The sequence below is a fragment of the Antedon mediterranea genome, chromosome 7 (assembly GCF_964355755.1).
Source record: "Antedon mediterranea chromosome 7, ecAntMedi1.1, whole genome shotgun sequence".
Taxonomy (NCBI): Eukaryota; Metazoa; Echinodermata; class Crinoidea; order Comatulida; family Antedonidae; genus Antedon; species Antedon mediterranea.
Genome location: NC_092676.1, coordinates 2,487,759 through 2,510,310, shown reverse-complemented (window position 1 = coordinate 2,510,310; position 22,552 = coordinate 2,487,759). Strand labels below are relative to the sequence as shown.

The 22,552-nt window shown below is 32.1% G+C and overlaps 1 protein-coding gene and 1 long non-coding RNA gene across 13 annotated transcripts in view; one reads left to right on the top strand and one right to left on the bottom strand.

The window, feature by feature from the left end:
• Positions 1-22,552, bottom strand: part of LOC140053840 (liprin-beta-1-like) — a 125,535-nt gene that overhangs the window by 91,224 nt on the left and 11,759 nt on the right. For all 12 annotated transcript variants that reach the window (XM_072098527.1, XM_072098539.1, XM_072098531.1 and 9 more), the window contains exon 2: positions 4,788-5,000. In XM_072098527.1, coding sequence (XP_071954628.1) covers positions 4,788-4,863 — 76 coding nt within the window. In that variant the 5' untranslated portion in view covers positions 4,864-5,000. The remainder of the gene's footprint in view (positions 1-4,787; positions 5,001-22,552) is intronic.
• Positions 7,391-8,707, top strand: LOC140053842 (uncharacterized). The gene is made up of 3 exons (XR_011846459.1): positions 7,391-7,468; positions 7,778-7,881; positions 8,157-8,707. It is a non-coding gene; the product is annotated as an uncharacterized lncRNA (long non-coding RNA).

The following is a 22,552-nucleotide window of genomic DNA, read 5'->3' as shown; positions in this document are numbered from 1 at the left end:
TGCAGAAAAAAAGATTTAGAATTCAGGAAGAACAAAAAACAATATTTCGAATCGACAAATAAAAATTCTATGAACTATTCAATTTTAAAGTTCAATATTTATAAGTGGAACTGCAGGGAGAGGTGTGATAACTATTTCATTACTCTAGTCAAACCACTTATGACTATCCCATTGGGACTACTTTTGAGTCTTTATCAGTTTTTACATGTTGTAGTAACTTTTTTCTAAATATATTTTACTGGTAATGTCTGAAACTACAGTAATAAATTACATATAAAACAAAGTATTATTATTATTATAATATAAGTTTGATCATATAGATTTAGCACATTTGATAATACCCTTTTCACATCTGCAAAAAGCAACAAGTTGTCACCAGGTTCGGCAAGTGTCCTGAACTAGGACAAATTTTACAGCCTTAAGGCCCATTCACACTAGGACGATAACGATAAATATATAAGCATGCATTTTTTTAAACATAAAACAAAAGAAATTAGAAAGGGTTTCGTTCTAGGACTATAGGATAATCATGTATGCTGTCTTTGATAAAATTAATATTTTTGAAAATTCAATCAAATGACGTCATGATCAATAAAACAATAAAATCGTTGTATTGTAACGATATATTTTTCTTACTAATCATGACATCATTTGATTGGACGTGTGGAAATATTATTTTCATTAAAGGCAGCATAGATGGTTACTCTATAGTTCTAGAATGAAAAGGTTTTATATTTCTTTTATTTTATGTATGAAAAATGCAAATTATTGTCTATTATCGTCGATCGTTATCGTCCTAGTGTGAATGGGCCTATACTTTAAAAACTAATACAAAATATTATCATATTGTACAGTAGAAAAGTAAATTAATAACATTAAATCATTATTATTATTAACATTAAATCATTATGCTTCAACTAATATAAAATAATTATTTCATTTAGACTGTACCAGAAAAAGATATCTCTAAGTAATTAACGTCCTCTCATTAATTATCAAGTTAGTCATTAATAAGGAAGTAGATATTACATGACAAAATGATCTTACTTTTAAGTCTGTTTAAAAGATTAGTTATTCATTGGTATTGTCCCCCTGAAAAAAAATATCTTAAATTGTTGTTGTTGAATATGGCATTTTAATGTCACTACAAAATTATTTAATTGAAAAAAATGTAATTGAAATTTTTTTTTTTCAGGAGTGAATAACTTTATTGAAACTGCAAAATGGTCTATTTAAAGTCTGATTTATTAATCTTCATTTTTCATGTTTTTGGGAGACAAAACATCTTTTAACAATTGTAAACAAAATAAGAGTGAATGTTAGTTAAAGTATTACTAATTAATTTAATTTTTAGCCTCAAATGTTTAGCAAATTTACTCCAATTTATCCGATATTATCTTGAAGTTTGTCAATATTTATTTATTTTCTTAATTATCAATTTAACGTCAACTGTCTAATTTAATTAGATATTTTCTTTAACGAAAAGATAAATATCTGACAGTCTTGACAAAGACTAAAGATAAAACTTCAACTTAATGTCAAAATACTTTTAAAGCCAACTTTAAACATTGTGCTCGTTTTGTTCAGTAAATTGCATTTCTTGATAATTCAACTGTTTCTGGTATACAATTATTTGTATTTTTTTTGCATATGTTTTTTATAATTATAGTTTTTTTATTTTCGGTACCCACCGTACATAAGTTTTTTCCATAAACTAGTAAGATGTTCTTAAAATTATCTGTGAAAAAAATTGTTTTGTAAAATCTAAAAAAAAATGCATGTACGTATTTCTATGAATCTGTAAATTAGATATGATGTAACATTATATGTCTATAACAGGTTGCTAGTGAAACATAATATTTAAAAATGCATTTTAAATGTATTGCTTTTGAATTATTAATCAACGTTTGTCTGGAAAAGCGATTGAATATATACAGTTAGAAACAGAAAGAAAAATATTGCTCAAAAAATTGTATACAAAATAAAAAATATCAAAGAATTAAAAATGTGTGTAATTTTTACATGTTTCATTAATGTTAATTTATCCATAATACCTAAAGTCCTGTCTACACTATCAATTTATGTGACAAAAAAATGTGATGTGCCCATATATGAACATGATGATATCATATCACTATCATATTTGGGCATACTACTACCATATTTGGGCATATCACACTTTTTTGTCAAACTAGTTTGATGGTGTAGACAGAGCTTTAGATTACAAGCACGATCAAATACAAAATAAATACATCTGTTGTGGAAACACACATTAATAGTTAATAATCAGTCTACTTCGAGTTCATTTCCTTTAGGTTTTAAAGATTATGAACAGCCCGAGGGAAGTAGACATGTCATTAAATAAGCATTAAAGTTGTTATCAAAAAATATTATGCTCATCAAATTATAGAGGGCTCACTTCTCTTTTCTTGTTCAAAATAATGATTAATCAATAAACAATTATTAAACATTGAAAAACATTATTAAAATTAAATTAGCAATTTGATTTGATTTCATTCAAGTTATTGAACAAATAATAAATATTATTGCAATGTGTTGATAATTTTTATGCAGAGCTATAGCTATCGCTCTTGATACAATTGATCCACATTTCCTTTATAGTTTTCAGTTCAAATATTTAATTTCAAAATCATTAATCATTTATATATTTCTTCTTTTCATTTACATTTTTATATATTTTTATATTTACATACTGTAGAGTCCCTATAAAGGGAATAACCTCCAGGATCAAATAAAGTGTTCCTTAGATATGTTCCCTGAATAGGGATAGTGTATAAATGCTCCTTATTTGTGCCATGGAAATGTGTCCATAAAGGATCCCCTGAATGGGCATTGTTAAAACATATATTTACCTTCAATGATTTTATGGGAAAGTGTCCACTTAACAATGGTGTGCTCTCAATGCAGGTGTTTTAAAAGAGGAGGGTCTACTGTATTTTTAAACCTACATTTGATTAACTGAACTTAACACAAAATTGGATTATTTTTTACATACAAAACTATTCTTGAATGTACATACAAAAGTTAGTTTGTACTCAAGGACATAAAATTAATAAAGAATAAACATGTTTGACCTTGATAATCATAGGCAACACAACAAACAAGAAATATAAGGAGGTGCAGTTAATAGAATCAATGAATTATATTCAAATTACTAGAGAGACGTACTCAAGTTTCAGGCTAGGCTCATTGGGTTAAATGCAGCATGGTCTAAGCTCATTGCGTGTTGCAATTAAATCCAATAAAAGCAAGCAGCAATCATATTGGTAATCTATAGTTGTTGCTGCTAACATCTTAAAAACATGGTCGTTAGTATTGCTAGGCCTCAGTGGTGATGGTAACACTGGAGATGATGAGATGATGGTGTCAATGATTAGGAAAATGATGATACGGTGATAATGATGATATTGATGATGTTAATGATTGATAATGATGATGATGATGATGATGACACAAAAATGATAGTGATGAAGATGATGATGATGATGATGATAGTGATGAAGATGATGATGATGATAATAGTGATGAAGATGATAATGATGATAGTGATGAAGATGATGATGATAGTGATGAAGATGATGATGATAGCGATAGTGATGATGAAGATGATGATGAAAGTGATGAAGATTATAATGATGATTTGGTAACAATGAAATTGTAATAATACTATTAATAATAAAGATGATTTTGTGATAATGCAATACTAATGATTCTACTGATGTTGATAATGATGAAGTTGTTGTAATGATATTGATAATAAATGATAATAATACTGTTGGTAATAACATTGATATTATAAATGTTTCAGGCTATTATCTTTATGCAATAGTGGTAATGATAAGTATAGTGATATTGCAATGTGAGATAATATGGAAATTGTATCAGCAATATAACTGTGGTATGATGGCACCACACCCTTCCTCCTCCCCCTCCCCCACCCCTTCTCACTTTATTTCTCATCTATTGTAATAGTACTTTATACTAGGTATTTGATATTCTACACAAATACAAAGTCTCTACAACAACTAAACTGTACAATCTAGAAACATCAATATCATATCTTCACTGAAGCCTACTACTCCTATGTGAGATGACATACGAAACAGTATGTAATGATTATGATACACTAACTTATGATGTACTCTGGTGATAATAAATAGATGCTCTATTTGTCATGCATCTTCATTTTTACATTTAGATGAAGATAAATTGATTAATTACCTTTTATAATAGATATAAAATAGCATTAACCTAAATATCAAATCCATGTTTTTGCAATTACTTTGATATCATTATTAACAATTAAATTATGTTGTTTTTTTGGTAAACATTTTTTAAAAATTGTTTTTCATTGTGTACAAATAATCAATAAAAGTACTGATGTTGTGACGTGCGTTGATATTGAAAACAAAATCTTTATCAGAAAATGTTGAATAAACGATTAAAAAATAATTGATTAAACCAGGTGGGTGTATATGTGTATAACTGATAGCTTTGGAGTGTTAAGCAGTTAAAGCAGAGTGGGTGTTTACAAGTTACCTTGTTTATGTAAAGGCCTACTACCAATATTCTTAAGCCTTGTCTACACTATCAAATTTTATGTGACAAAAAATGTGATGTGCCCATATATAGACATGATGATGTCATATCACTACCATATTTGGGCATATCACTACTATATTTGGGCACATCACACTTTTTTTTGTCAACTACACTAGTTTGATACTGTACACAGAGCTAATAGTTTAGTGTTTTTCTATTCTTACCTGCAATGATGTCGTCCATCTGCTCCAGAGCAGCAGCTAGCATTTCACTCGCATCGGTCCCAAGACTCGTGGTCATGTTGACTGAGTACCGTTTCTTACAAACAGCTATGTATAGAATCCTCAAGTGTTGTTAAACCATGGAAGACAACTGAATGCTGCTTGGTACAGTAAAGATTACAGGGGTGACATTGACAACACAATGAAAAGTGAAATCTGAGGAAGTAGATAGATAGGTTTTGGTAAATAAAATGACATCATAATGATTGCAACATGAAGAACATACAGTGTATAAAGCTTTATCTACACTATCAAACTTTATGTGACAAAATAATGTGATATGCCCATATATGGACATGATGATGACATATCATTACCGTATTTGGGCACATCACACTTTTTTCAAAATGTAGGTCATTTTGTCATGTATCATGTGATAATATTAAATACAAATAATGAATGTTTATGAGTGCATGGTACAAATATATATATAAGTAAAAACAGAACATTATTTCATGAGGTGATAGAACATTTGATCTAGATTTTTGCATAACAAGAATGTCTGCATAAAATCAAATCTTGACCCACATCAGTGTAAAAAAAATGCACTCTTATTGTCGCATGGGTTCAATGGAGTATTTATTGAATATCATGTGACCTACAATCCTCCAATCAAAAGACAAGAAATTAGAATCTACTTAAGAGTTATATATTATTTATATTATAATTATTATATAACTGTCCACATGCATATTTCAAACTTATAATGAAAACAAATATTTCACATGGCTAAGCTCTGTCTACACTATCAAAGTTTATGTGACAACAAAATTTGATGTTCCCATGGACATGATGATGTCATATCACTACCATATTTAAGCATATCACACTTTTTTTTTCAAACTAGTTTAATAGTGTGGACAGAGCTTAAGATTTTGTAGAGATGATGAAACATTAAATACTCATAATGGTACATATTACTTGAATTCATTCATTGAATTTCTTTCAACATAGAAACATTAGGCGCAAACTGTAATAGTGTCTCTTATTAACTAGGCCCAGAAGCGAATTCATCACTGTAGCTCATTTCCAGATGTTTCTTGGCCTGAATAACTGTTTTCTATACTGAACATAATTTTAACTTTGCAAGGTACCCTTAAAAACGTCTTTCTTGAGGCTATCATAGTTAGCAGAAGAAAGAAATAGAAGAAATAGCAGAAAATGCAGGAGAAGTAATCTGAAAATATATATTTTTTTCCCAATTTCATTCAACTAAAGCCAATGTTTAGTCAGGTCTGGAGTCCACTCTATTGTAGCCACCAGATAGACTTTATCCATCAGTGTTTCTATGAATGGATGACTAGTTGGGAGCAGGAATGCTAGTAGACCAAACCTAGTACAGTCAACTCTCCCAATACCGAACACCTTTGGGCTGGCCAAATATGTCTGGTTTTAGAAAAATCTGGTGTTCGGAATGTGTTTTTAATGGCAAAAATGAATTTGGGACTGTTCGGACTTCAAGAAAAGTCTGGTATTAGGAAAGTTTCCGGTTTTCAGAGAGTCCGGTATTCGGAGAGTTGAGTATACTGTTTTGATTTTACGATCATTCGAGAAATGAATTCACAAAATTGTCACCAAAAAAAATGAGATTAAGAACACACCAAGTAAGCGTAATTTATTCTTCTAATCAACAAAAAATGCAATCTACAAATTGTTCGAATGAAGCGAGAATAAACTCAGTCTTTATTATCCACAGACGTGATTCCATGCTCAATATAACATTCTTGGATGACAAATAAAATGTTAAATGTTGTCGGCACTTTAGTTTCTACCATTACAAGCAGTGTATAGAATTACACGATCAATATTCTTTATCATTTCAAAAATGTTTTTCATATACAAATGACACGTGAATTTACGATAAATTTTATACCACGCATACTTTCATTAAGAAAATGAATAAAATTAAGCCTTCGAAGTACTATGCACTCATCCACCAATTATGTGTGGTACTACCATTATTTATGCACATATATTGGTACTGGTCCTTGTAATCGTGATATAGACCGTGGGCTGATGCTCAAAATTGTGACTTGTCGTGGTGCCACCCCTGGCAGCTACCCAGTTTTTATATATAAAGTTGTAAAATAAAATTTAAAACATAAAACATCAACTCGCCATCGTCGTAAATAAACAGTTTTAATAAAAAACGATAAATTACGAAGAAAAATCAACAGTTAAATACCAACGGTTGGACCAATCACAATTAACCTCTCATATGTGAGAAACAATCTCATCCAATGAGAAACGTTTTAACACAGCCGTGTGGCTCGGTTCATCGCGTCAATACAGAAACATGGCTGCGTCGGATGATAAACAAACGTTTTTAGAGGAAGAAGATGAGGAAAATACTCCAGATTATTGCTGTATGCACGTATCAAATTCCAAAGGAAAACTAGTAAAATTAACTGGGAAAGGTTATGCGAAATTCAAAGAATGCTGCTCACGTTGGAAAGTTCTGAATTGCCCTGAAAAGTAAAATTTCATCATCCTTCGTGTTCGAAGAATATGAGGCCACTAACACTACTCCTCCTAGCCTAGCCTAGTAGTAGTACTACCGCCGACGAAGACGAAGAAGGACCGTCTACTAGCACTGCTAGTTTGACGTCTAGGTCAAGAAAAAGGTTTGTCTGTATTTTAAAACTATGCTAGATTGTTCGCTTATAGCTTTATATCGATTTATACGCTAGTGTAGCTAGCTAAAGCAAATTAACGCCGATCGAAAGCGAGGCAAGAAGGCTATGCTTGCCTCTACTTTAGGCTAGGCTAGGTCTAGGCTATACCTAGTAGAAGTTTCTAGCTAGAATTCCGAATCGGAGCCTAGGGCCTTAGACTATGAATTCCGATTGTAATGTCCGATTCTTTTGGTATTGTCAACTGTCTACACACTAGATATTCAAATAACACAGTGTTGTTACATTGTTTTTTTGTAGGAATAAAAGTGGTGGGATTCCTGGATACCACACTGAGTGTTATTCCAACTTCTGCAATATTACTAAGATTAAACGAGCTGAAGCACGGGACTTAAAGTGGAAAGGTAAGTTTCAGAATATATAATAATAATAATAATGTCAAGCACCTATTGCCAAGGCATCTAAGCGAATAAAAATGAAAGGAAAAGAAAATATCTGTGAAAAGTATAACTGTACTCAACTGGTAAAATGTGTTCATTCATCGGCAACTTGCCTTTATTATTCCTAAATTCATCCTTTAGTTTCATTCCTACTCCTTTAACTGTCATTGTAATTTAGTATCTGGTCACATAGACACTGTAACAATAAATATTAATTATTGAACACTATTCTTTCAAAGCACAAGAAGTTTTGGAACCTAGTCCAAATGTTGAGGAAATTGCAGGTGATGAACACAACACAGCACAAGCTTCCAAGATTCTTTTGCGATGATGCCTGAAGACCGTCCACGTGTTGATCGTGCACATGTGTTGCCACCGATATGTATTATTTGTAAGCGTGTACAATATGCAACTAACAACATTTCAAGAAAGCGCAGAGTGGAGAAGTTGGTGCAGTGTGAGACCATTGATGGAGGATGTTTAAAAACAGCAGAAACGCTAAAAAAGGATCAAGAAATGCTGTTAAAAATCCACGATAAAGATTTGGTAGCTATTGAAGCTAAGTATCACCGATCGTGCTACTTAAAATACACAAGAGTATGTAGACGCTACAGTCGAACTGAAAACCCAGAAGTGGATCTGTACTGTCAATCGTATAACATCTTCTGTCAAAATGTTATTGAGCAGAGAATCATTAAAGATAACCAAATTTCATTATTTGCCAAATAGAATATCCTGTAATAATATATGCAATATCCAAGTCAAATTTATTAATTTTGTGATAATTGTAACTTGGTATTTATAGTATTTATGTTACCAAGTCTCTAATAAATGTGATGAGTATATAAATAAAGGTTGTCTATAGTATTTTACAATTATTATACACACAATACATTGACATAAAAATCATCTTTATGTTTGTTCTTTAAAATTGATATAAAATAATCCTTTTCAATCACGTTTCCACTCTATTTTATAATTTATAACGTTTTGATACAAAATCAACAACTTCCAATGTAATATAATACAGTATCTGTGGTACTGCTATGTCGTACTACTGTATTACTATACAGACAGGTACAGTATTGTGAGCTTATTTAATTTATAAAAATGCGCCCTCTATTGGCAAACATAGATATTGTATAATGCAAAAGAATAGGGAGTTTTACATTTTGGCAATAGAGGGCGCATGTTTTTAATTAATAATCTTAAAATCGTTCTAATTAATTAATGTGCAACTTTTTTCACTGGCGAGTTTGGTTTTTATGATATGATATATGTGTAGAACAATTCTACAAAAGATGAGGTAGCTGCCAGAGGGTCACCACGAAACTCAAAAACTAAGCCACTTTTCAGTGTTCAGCCCACGGCCTAATACTACTGTAGATCACATATGGTGGCTATTGACTGTAATACAGTTAGCGCTTACACTTACAGACACTCCATTTTGATGCTCAAAACAATATGACTCCTGCATCCCACTAGACCACTATCGTATTATGCATTTTAATTTTTTTTTAATGTTTTGTAGCTCAACCCATCTCGGAGGAACTGCGATCTGTAATGTAATCAAACTATGTGGATAGCCGAGTGGTTAGGACACTTGACTATCATACACAAAGACCCAGTCCATTTAGCTATAGCGTATGAGTACCTGGTTGAAATGCTAGGGAGGATATTAAATGCTGCATGAAAAGGAAGGGACCAGGGCATATATGTCATTTAAAGGCTTAGTACAATTTCACAGCTCATTCCCCTACGTTCAAATGAACATGAGATCCACCTTTATATTAAAACCCATGTTCTACTAGTGTATGTTTTCACAAACATGGTCCTATGTGGTTTATAAGAATAATTCAATGTGTTGAAATTCAATAGTTTTACTGGATACTTTTTTCTGCAGTTAATTTATTTATATGTTCACTACTTGGGGCTAATAGCTGGCAATATACAATGAATCTCATCCTCTAGATTTGACATCAAGTCAAAGGTTCAAATATGTACTACTATATCCCTGCAGCAGGATTCCTTTACAAATTAATCAGCTTACACTAATACGTACGATGCCCTAGGCTGAAAACGCACCTGTGTCTCTTGTACAGCCCTGTTGTAGAGGAAACAGATTACTGGATACAAAATGGTTTCAGGTAAAAGGATTGATTCTCGATTTTATCCTGCTAATTGTTATATCGCACTATAAATGTAATACTATTAGGTCTAATTATAGTATCAATGACATCAGTAGAAATCTTGCGTTTGACGTCATAATCAAATTAACGCCAGGTGAAACAGTGAGCTTTAATTACATTGTGTTTGCGCTTTTACCTGCTTTTAAAGGCGATGTTATTTCAATCCCATGATGCTTTGGGACTGATTAGCTTTTTAAAGAGAGAACATTATTCACACCGATTCATTCTTTGTATATTTTTTGTTTCCTAATGCAATGACAATAGTGTTTGTTTCTATAATGTACTATTAGATTATGCAGCTGTCAAGTCAAAAAGTCATTCTGTACATGTTAAGAAACATATATAGATACAGAAAGACAGTTAGACTCGACAGCTACATACTCACTTGCTGTGTCATGAAAACAAAAGGTCAATATTTTTGTTTTTAAAATAAACCAAAATTCAGGGATAGTAGTGCCTTCAGTTTTTTCCCCTTTAGCAAACTGTTTTCTTTTCAGACAAAATAATATGTGATAAACATACTGTATGTGATTAACTAATAATATGGAGAATAAGGTTTTAATTAAATACTGAATAGTACAGTGTTACTCGGAAATTATCTTTTCAAATAAAAACTGACAAATTAAATAGCAAGGTGAAACCACTTTGATTGTATACCTAAATGCACTTGACAATAATGTGATTTGTTAGTTTAAAATATGTTTCTATTATAATGGAATTGCATCAAGTAGGTACTTCATACCTGTAGCTAATGATTAAAATGCAACGAGTGTATATTGAAAAATGTTCAACAACTCTTGAACACACAGTAAATGATAATGTTCATATAAGAGGAAAGCAAAGAACTTAGAATGCAAAAGAGGGGCTGTGTCTATATGAACATACTATGTGTATAGACAGTGTGGTAGATTAATATACAAATGGTATACTGGTACTGGTAGCTTGTTAAGCTCTGTCTACATTATCAAACTTTATGCAACAAAAAATGTGATGTGAACATATATGGACATGATGATGTCATTTCACTACCATATTTAAGCATTCACTACCATATTTGGGCAAATCACTACCATATTTGGGCATATCACTATCATATTTGGGAATCACACCGTTTTTTTATCAACTAGTTTGATAGGTAGACATTAGGAGATTAATCGGATTAGAGAAATAAAGAGGTGATTAGACAGAATAAAATATGAATTCCGATTTCATACGGATGCACAAAACAAATGGAAATATACACCACAAATTAATTAGCTTGGATGCTTATTAAGTACATATATGAAACGTAAGGAATTTAAAAAAAAAAAGCAATTTTAATAAAGCTTGGAAAACTTGTTGATCAAGTATTCCTATCACAATTCTTTTTAGCTTGTATCATAACAATGTTACAAAAAGAAATGATGGAGGTACTGTATGTTGGGACATGTCAATCTGATGGTTTGGTTGTTGGATTGGTCCAATATTGCAAAGGGGGGGGGGAGGGGGGGCCCAAGAATCTTTTTTATAATAGTTCTCCCTCAGGAAACACAGTCGGTTTATCCAGGTATAAATTAGGAACAACATAGACTGCAAGAATTTGTAAAAGTGATAATGTTATTCATTATTGCAAAATGTCTATCATTGTTGTACAACATTTTTTTTCAAGAAATTCAACAGATATTAGCTTACTAAATTCTTAAAGTTATTTAACCCATTTTTTTTTAAATTGAAAAAAAATACTATCATTAGAAAATATTTGACATTTAAAATAGGTTTTGTAAAAAAAAAAACAAGTGCTCATTTCTCAAAGTTTAAAAAAAACATTACGGCATGAAAAACAACCTACTATTCAGTACACGGCTCATATATTATAATTGTTATACTCATTAACAAGAACGTCGGTTCTTCTTTACTCAAAATCAGAATATATGGCTTAGCACGGAGATATACAAGTATAACACATCTGATACTGTACGCCTCACTCATTGCTATAAATCTTAACACAGTTTAGCAATATCCATGTTAATGTAAATGATCAAAATATCTTCACTCTCAAATAACCGTCACTCTTCAGTAAAGTACCGCACGCGATGCAAGAGGGTTTTTTTTACCGTCGCTCTTAAATCAATTATGCGTAACAGTAGTAATAGTATCGTAACACAACATAAGGTTTTATTTTTAAGTTTCCAGGATGGTATGCAAGCACACATCACAACAAAGACCAAATTTAATTGGTAATTAAATTAAATAAATATTGTTATGCTGCCAGTTTGTACAGTGATTCTCAGAATTTGAACCAATAAAAATGATGTTGGCATACAATCTTGTTACCACAGAAAACAGAAACACTGCACAAAAAATATCAATTTTATGGACTTTCAACCCCAAAATTCCACAAAGAGCTTTTAGGAAAGTCTAACCAAAAACCACTTTAGTTGTACAGTAATATAAATTATATTATGTATGTTTTAATTTCATTGATATGTATTGCTTTTGCTATTTCAGTGTTATTCTTCTTAGTAAATGTATTTGTTAGTATGGGGCAAACCTTTGACTAGCGAAAGCTGTTTTGTTTGCTACAATATGCTCTCGCTATTTGTAAATAAAGAAGAATGCAAAATTCTGAAGAACTACCGTAATATTCTTACTTATATATTTACCCAGGTAAGTTGCTACCTACCCATCAATGTTGACACAATGCCCATGTAACCAACTTGTCGGGGTAAATTTAACTACGGTAAGCCTGAATAGCCAATACCATTACTGAACAGTATTTTCGTGTTATTTCCAAAATGCCTAGTAATTTATAACTAACAATTAAATATAAGCTGGGGCAATATTTTAAAGTTCAAACGCAATCCTACCTTCACAGTAGTGTGTACACGATGATCACTGCTCTTGATAAGGACAAGTTCACAATGAAGTCTTTATATTAAGAAATTGACTGAGATTTTGTACAATCAGTTCATTGAATCTACACTCTCTTTGTTTGGGTGGCCATGTGGAAAACTCACTATTAGGTCATTTTTACCTGTTTATTTTCTGCCTTTCAGTGTCAAGTTCAAGTTACTGTAAAGTTTTAAAAGTTTTTTGAACTACATTTTTATAATTTTCAGGGAAGTTCTGCCCTCTCTTAGGACATAATTTCTTATTTTTGGTATAATGTTATGTATTTAAATTCATTTTTTTTTTATTGTGTATTTCTGATGAAGGTGATATTTTAAAAAGGAATATTGATTAAAATTCACAAATATTAATTTAAAAAAATTGGCTACATTAATTTGCCCAAGTTTTGTTTTGTAAAATTTTAAATGAGGGATTTCTATTTAAATAGCATAATCTGTTATGAACAATTCATAGCTAAAATTACCTGATACAAATACGAAATCAATCAAGATAATATACCTACACTTGGCAATCAGATTTACTTAATACCAGTACATACTGTATACTTTTACAAAGCATTTCAATCTTCTTATCCTAAGTGGTAAATAATAGATTGGCCAGATGTTTTATTTTTAAAAGACAAAAATGTAGTCACCTACCCAACCATGTATTCACATAGTCTCAGCATTGATCTAGCACTAAAAAGCATACAATAATCAGAATATAGCATTTTTTTTTAAAAACCATATTTAATGAGGGTGATCCATCCAGCTATTGCTGATCATACACAAGAAGATAACAAAGTCTTATTACAAGTCTTAGGGAGTGGAGTAATTTGGTCCTTAGAAAAAATCCTGACATGTGACGGGACTTGAACCCAGGACCCTTGGAATGGTAGCCAAGCATCATAACCACCAAGCCACAACTCCACTCTACTGTATATCTCTGGGAGTTGGTTTATATCCTACAATATAGGTTTGATTTATCCCAGGGTAAGCTTATGCTCAAAATATGTTAAATAAACTATTTTAAATGCCAACTTTTGGACTGAAAAAAAAAAACCAAGAAAGAAATTGTCTATACGTTCTCTGTTACGCATTTTGACACCGGTCTCAGTTATGGTTGTTGATACCGTTCTAGAGTTGGAGTTCAGTTATGAGTGTGTTGAAGCTAGTCTTAGAGTTGGAGTTCAGTTATGCGTGTGTTGAAGCTAGTCTTAGAGTTGGAGTTCAGTTATACGTGTGTTGAAGCTAGTCTTAGAGTTGGAGTTCAGTTATGCGTGTGTTGAAGCTAGTCTTAGAGTTGGAGTTCAGTTATGCGTGTGTTGAAGCTAGTCTTAGAGTTGGAGTTCAGTTATGAGTGTGTTGAATCTAGTCTTAGAGTTGGAGTTCAGTTATGAGTGTGTTGATACTGGTCTCAAGCGTGTTGATACCGTTCTAGAGTCGGAGTTCAGTTATGCGTGTGTTGAAGCTAGTCTAGAGTTGGAGTTCAGTTATGCGTGTGTTGATACTGGTCTCTGTTAAGCATGTTGATACCGTTCTAGAGTTGGAGTTCAGTTATGCGTGTGATGAAGCTAGTCTTAGAGTTGGAGTTCAGTTATGCGTGTGTTGATACTGGTCTCTGTTAAGCATGTTGATACTGGTCTAGAGTTAGAGCTCAGTTATGCGCGTTTTAAAGCTGGTCTAGAGTTAGAGCTCAGTTATACGTGTGTTGAAGCTAGTCTAGAGTTGGAGTTCAGTTATGCGTGTGTTGATACTGGTCTCTGTTAAGCATGTTGATACTGGTCTAGAGTTAGAGCTCAGTTATGCGCGTTTTAAAGCTGGTCTAGAGTTGGAGTTCAGTTATGCGTTTGTTGATACTGGTCTCTGTTAAGCATGTTGATACCGTTCTAGAGTTGGAGTTCAGTTATACGTGTGTTGAAGCTAGTCTAGAGTTGGAGTTCACTTATGCGTGTGTTGATACTGGTCTCTGTTAAGCATGTTGATACTGGTCTAGGGTTAGAGCTCAGTTATGCGCGTTTTAAAGCTGGTCTAGAGTTGGAGTTCAGTTATGCGCGTTTTAAAGCTGGTCTAGAGTTGGAGTTCAGTTATGCGCGTTTTAAAGCTGGTCTAGAGTTGGAGTTCAGTTATGCGCGTTTTAAAGCTGGTCTAGAGTTGGAGTTCAGTTATGCGCGTTTTAAAGCTGGTCTAGAGTTGGAGTTCAGTTATGCGTGTGTTGATACTGGTCTCTGTTAAGCATGTTGATACTGGTCTAGATTTGGAGTTCAGTTATGCGCGTTTTAAAGCTGGTCTAGAGTTGGAGTTCAGTTATGCGTGTTGAAACGCGAGAATAGTTGGTTTATTCACTTGTTGTTGACTTTACACACAACTATTTGAATACACACATTGTGAGTTGAGTCACTGTTTTTATAAGACTGATACAATTCAATGATACATATTATTCAAGATTTCATTCTATTATTTTCATTTTACCAGTCATTCATTTCTGTAGAATGAAGATTTTAAATAGCCCCATACCTAAATATATAGTCTTACACTATGTTCAAGCTAAACCTGGACTAGATTGAAAACTCTAGGCTGTGTGTTTTCCAACAACATTCTATCCAATCTATATTTTGTACTGTATCCAGATGAATGGATGACTTTATTCTTAATCACTACACCCACTTTTCCAATTTTTTTTTATCAGGCTATCAGATTGGAATCTGAGCTGAGTGAGAACATAGAGTAAAATAAAAATAACTTTCACATCAGCCAGAACCTTTTAGTTTCATATATGGGGAACTTTTTGTTCCTCGGTCATAGACTTGGCTTACTATTGTAGCTAATGTGCAGAACGTACAGTGTACCAATCTGTGTCAATAGTTTTTGACTACAAAATATAGCTTACTGGTTTATGATGCTTGGCTACCAATCCAAAGCATTTTCATCACACACTAAATACTGTAAGATAGCGAGAGACAAACAACATGTATAATGACACAACATAGACAATACTTTATTCTAAAAACCTTTTTAACAAAAGCATTAAACAAAAACTAGGAGCAATGACCGAGTATCAAACCATGTCTTTGCCAATAAACCCATCTGTGCAAAATTGCTGCCGCTCTACAGCTGGGTGCAAAGTGCGAGAAATGCATCGCAACAAAACAATTCGATTTTAGAAATGTATAGGATAAAATTGTTAAAAGAATGGTAAGCTCTGTTATTTTATAACTTTACTTTAAAAAATACATCCAAAATACGAGATATTTTAGGAAAATGATGCTAACAGTACCAAAGATAACATGATGCGACACACGGCTTGTTTCTATTTTCTTTGAACCGGTTATAACAAGACCACATTGCAGCATATCAAGGTTTACTCAAAATAAAACCGGTTTCTCAAATAGTAAAATCTTACATTTATTACCTACATTTAATTCAATTTCTTTAATTTTGGATAATATTTCATCCATATCAATAAAACGTAAAAACTGAAAAAGGAAAAAGAAAATTCGCAAACCTCTGAGAGCTTAAATATAGAATACTTCTCCATCTACAATACATTAATTATTATATAATTAATAATTTTCTTACCAAATGCTATGATGTTAGAATTGTTAAATCCTGTAGTTTACTATTCACAGAATACACTACAGTGTACAAATGATTTCCTTTATACAAAATCAATAATTAATTTAAGATTTATTATGCCACTTTTATAGCTTTTTCATTACCATTCATTACCTGTGTGAATTATATAGTCAATTGTGCAATACAAAGAATACATCAATTAATTAGTGTACAACTTTGAGGTCAATGACATTGTATCTAGTTCAAGGTCAGTGATGTACCAGCCAGGTGAGAGTTATTAATTATGATAATTAATTATTCTGATAATTAATAAATTTATGACTGGTATGCTTGATGGAATTTCAGTTGAAATATAACATAGTTTATGATAACATTATGAATCCAATAAATTTATAGAAATAATTATTGAGATTTATCTAAAAGTAAGGGTCCTAGGGCCGGGGAGCCTGGGTATAACATTTGGGGAAAATCAAGGGTGGGATTATATTTGGATTACATTAACAATGGATTTATCTAAAATCTTACTAGAATTTGGGGGTGGGATTATACTTGAACATGGAATTATTTTCAGTCATGGTCAGTACTTTTCATTGCAAAAATAAAAGTAGCAAATGTTTGTAATTTCTGCAGTATTTATTAATTTTTATCATCATATACATACATATTTTTTTTAATACTAAAAAATCTAAACTATTAAAATATGATTACATACATACATTTTTGTAATTTTGCTCTGAGTCTTATATAACAAAAAAATAACAATCTTGTAACTAGAAAATATATTGCAATTACTGCCAATAAAACACTAAGAATAAAATAAACTATTGTATAAGGGCAGTCATGTTATTGATTTTAAAGACATCAAATATATTAGTGTATATAATTAGTGTCTAATGTAAAACTAGCATAATATTACAAACATATGAAAATCAATATCCATAAAGCATAAATTATTATTTGTACATCACACAGGTTATAATAATAACCTTTCCCTCAATATAACAAATTTATTTTCAATTTATAATTTAATTATAAGCAATGAAAAATGATGCTAAACTGTATTACAGTACAGAGAAGGAATCAGGGGACATAATTGTATCTGAAAGCTATGGCTAACCCCTCTACAGTATATAGGAGCCAACTCCTCTATTTAGGAGCTAACTCCTCTATTTAGGGGCCAACCCCTCTATTATGTGAACATTTTGTTGGGTCCCAAAGGTGTCCCTTTAATAGGGGTTCCACTTTTTTTTAAATAAAAAATTAAGTTTAAGATATTATTATTGTGATTTCAGTCTTCTATGTGACATCGCCTGCCAAATATCTGTTTCACAAGTATAGTAATATTAGATCACATAAAATATAAATTTGCATATTACATAATTTTATTCTTAATCATGGCTAACTGGTTATATCTTGAACTTTTCTTTGGAGAATATTTTAAAGATTCGAACCAGAACCTCCAAAATACAGTATATTCAATACAGAATGTTACAATTACCTTTTAACATTATACAAGATATCCAGTGATGATCAAATTAAATTAAAACGCAATCACAAGCAATCAAGTTTAACAAAGTCAAAGTTCTGGTATTTTGACCTTGCTAACAAAAACATATCTTGCATTTCAATGAGAGTATTAATAACATGCGCATACTCTAAAGGAGCTCACACCTGAACTTGATATAAGCAGGGAACAGTGAGTATGGTGCCTTGGTACTGTATAATTAAGATGATCACTTGAAACTTCAACCAAATCAGGGGCAGATCCAAGAAATATGGGAAGGAAAGGGGACTGAATAGGAGATTGTTATCCTATGCTTTATCCACCTTTTTAAAAGGGGACAATGGGTATAATTATAGACAAGGTTTTAACCAATCAAATGGGTGTGGATTTTTACATGTGGTACTGTATGTAAAGACAACAATACCTTTTATGGATTTCTGCTGAAACTCGAGGAAATGAGAACTGAAAAAATAGAAGGAAGAAATTGTAAAGAAGATAAATTATAAGAAAAGGATAAAATTGTCCGATGAAATTATAAAGGAAAAACTAAATATTAAAGGTTATAATATAAAATATAAGATCATCGTTGCTTCTAAAGTGACACAATTTGATTTTTAGTACATACTTTAAAAAAAGTGCAAATAGACATTATCTTTAAATTACAGCCAAGGCTAGAAAACATCAAATTATTGCTGCTAGACAGATTGTATAAAAAGGCTCATTGCACAGAGATGTGTGACATAACATTATGGATGATATACAAGGTCAGAGGACATTTGTAAGTATTTGGGTTTTTGCGTTATCAACTAAAATCAATTTAATCAAATGTTTAGTATAAAGAGAAGGAAACATTATTAATGTTATATAACCGATAATTCTAAATTGATATTTAGAATTTGTTCTTTTGTAAATCAAATTTTAATTAATCTAATATATATCAGTTTATTTTTAATGAAGACCTAAATGGGTGATTTTCTAAATAATTACTCCATTTGCGGAGAGGGTTCTTTAATGAAAATTTCTACTTTTTTGAGTTGTATCTCTAGCTCTTCGAAGAGAAAGGGCTATTGTCAGTTTATCCAGGTAAGGTAGGCACAAAATAGACTATAAAACTAAATTAATTTAAACTTTGGTATAGTATTATTAAATTTTTAAAACTAAGATATTATAATATAAATACTGTACTATAATTTCAAGCGAGCGCTGATCCGCAGATCTGTCGACATACAGATGCCCTCAAACATGAATCATTGAAGCATTGGATAAAGCCTTCTCAAAGATACAGTAGAGTGGGAAGGGATGAGGAGAAGTCACAAATAACAAAATAGGCCTGTACTGTACATTAGCATCTGGGTTTAATGTTTTAACAGACTACTAAACTCTCAACTGCCACAAGCATGATTCTAATTCAGTGGATGCAGCAGAACTGTAAAAGTGTGACGAACTCACTCTTTATGAATCCCTAGCGGGAAGATAATAATCGTTATCTCCCAATATGGAAACAATATAAAATATGGAAGTGGTCACTGTCAAGGCTAATAGTAGTAGCCTGAAGGGACAACACCTTTAGCCACAATATGGAATAGGTCACTGCCAAGGTCAGTTAGCCTATAACTGCTACTACTACTAGCCCGCAAATTAGACGAGTTTCACAACAAGCAGGCTCTGCGTAATTACAGTATAGCAAGTTACGATCAGTATCATTGTAATTTAATGGCTTCTGTACACAGTAGGCATCCGATCTTATTAATGTAAACAGACAGAGTCTATATACTGAAACAAGGACCGAGTCAATATTGCAAAACCAACAATTTATTATCAAACAAAACTGTAAAACACTTTCAATGTTTTTGTTAAAGTGAACCATTTATTTGAATCTTCTATTAATTTAACTAACTGTATAATTTAGAGAAGAAAACAAAATTTCCAATTTTTATGTTTTATAGAGTTACTGTACAATATTTCCATATGAAGAAGAAATAAAATGTGTTTTTTTTACTGACTTTTATAGGAAATACAATAAACATCCAGTTTCTCTAATTCTCTTTTTTTGGGAAGGTAGGGGAAAGAGTTTACAGAAACTATTGATAATATTGACCAATTAGGTTAATTCTAATTCTCATTAGGAAAACGAGCCCTATTTAGCGTGAGCTTTTGCCTCTGGCATCTTACTTGTTTATTTTTGCCTAAAGCCAGTCATTAATGTCTTAGTCAATTAATAAATCACGTAACACCTTGTTCATCTTCCAGGCTCAGCCTTCCTTGCTTCTGATTGGCTGCAATGCACAGCCTATTTAGGAATTGGTCACTCATTGTATTTAGAAACCACCATTATACCATGGGTAAATTTTTTGCACACAAAATTAAAGAATGCAAGTGGCCTTGTGGTTAGCAAGGTCAGTTCTAATCTAACAGCAGGGAGCCAAAGAATGAACTGTAGAGATGAGTTTAAATTAAAAATGTGTGTTTTGTGCACCCTGACTAAAATCGCTGGAAAAGCAAAAACTTTTGTTTTGAAATTAAAACTATATTTATAAACTATTTCATGTTCTTCAGCTGAGATCTCAAAATGATCTCTATGGATTTGCCACCCCTCTAATATTAAATATATAGGCCTAGAGTACAGTAATACTATTTCAAATTATAAGCAAACAATTAAATACTGTATTTTATAATCATATTTTATATAATAGTTACTTTATGTCTCAATTATAAACCCCTTTTCTTGAGTATACCCCAATTGTATGCACATTTATGGAGGAAATATATATTTATGTTTTTCTCAATACATAATTTCAGTTTTTATTACACATTAATGTGACATTTGTTTGTCTAAGTTGTGTGAAGTAATGATACCAAAAATGTTAACTCTTAATTTGTAACTCCTGAATTGTAATCAATAGATTAGGTCTAAGTAAATATTAAACAAGGCCAACAGCCATTAAGTCGCGTGCTACAATGCATAGTGATACCGGACCGACAGACAGACCGACAGACCGACAGACAGACCGACAGACCGACAGACAGACAGACAGAGAGACCGACCGACCGACATAATGAACTATACTGACCGAAATTACTGAACATGTTTAAAAATGTTGAAATGTTTAAAAACATTTATTTTTTTTAATTTACACGTGCGTAGCCTGTCACTTTCGACGTGCTCGTATAACGTAATTTCGAGTTGAAAAGTAAGTCAAGAAAACAGAAATCGGGCAAAAAGAGTGCGCAATAACATTTAACGCGCAGTGCGCGCGCAAAAATATGCGCACTCATGGCAATTTTGTAAACGCTTAAAATTGCCTGAAATGTACTCTTATTTCATCGAAAATAAATTTTGAAAATGTTAAGCGCGCGTACGCATGCGTTACATGCGCTACGCACGTAATTGTATTGCCATATGATGATATTTTATGCCCTGAAATTTATGAGTACCAAATTTTATTTAATTGTGATTCATGGTTGTGAAGATATGATTACAAACGTGATTTCGTTAAATCGTGCGTAGATCGCGTAATTTTTTATTGCGCACCGTAAAAACATAACCACATTGATTCCTGGCCATAAGGAATATACTGTGTAAAATTGACCTAGCTAGATTAAACTGATATCAAGATAAGGTCAGAAAGCGATAAAACGCATAGTGATAACGGACCGACAGACAGACAGACAGACCGACAGACAGACCGACAGACAGACCGACAGACAGACAGACAGACCGACCGACCGACATAGTGAACTATAGAGTCGCTTCCACGCGACTAAAAATGGTTGTTAATGTTACAGATGGAACATTTTTGTTATAGGCCAGGATATCATTATTTTAACGATTAACTAAAAAATCAGATACTGTAATTAATACACTGAATAAAATCTGTATGTGCATGTTATATATTTATTTTAATTTGAAAATTAACAATTGCCATGTAAACATATATTATGGGCCTAATTTGAATGAAATTTTATAGAGTATATATTCTTAAAAAATTCCTGTCCGTTAAAAAACAAGGCCAACAGCCATTAAGTCGCGTGCTACAATGCATAGTGATACCGGACCGACCGACAGACAGACCGACATAGTGAACTATACTGATCGAAATTACTGAACATGTGTAAAAATGTTGAAATGTTTAAAAACATTTATATTTTTTTAATTTACACGTGCGTAGCCTGTCACTTTTGACGTGCTCATATAACGTAATTTCTAGTTGAAAAGTAAGTCAAGAAAACAGAAATCGGGCAAAAAGAGTGCGCAATAACATTTAACGCGCAGTGCGCGCGCAAAAATTTGATTACAAACGTGATTTCGTTAAATCGTACGTAGACCGCGTAATTTTTTATTGCGCACCGTGAAAACATAACCACATCGATTCCTGGCCATAAGGAATATACTGTGAAAAATTGACTTAGCTAGATTAAACTGATATCAAGATAAGGTCAGAAAGCGATAACATGCATAGTGATACCGGACCGACAGACAGACAGACCGACAGACTGAC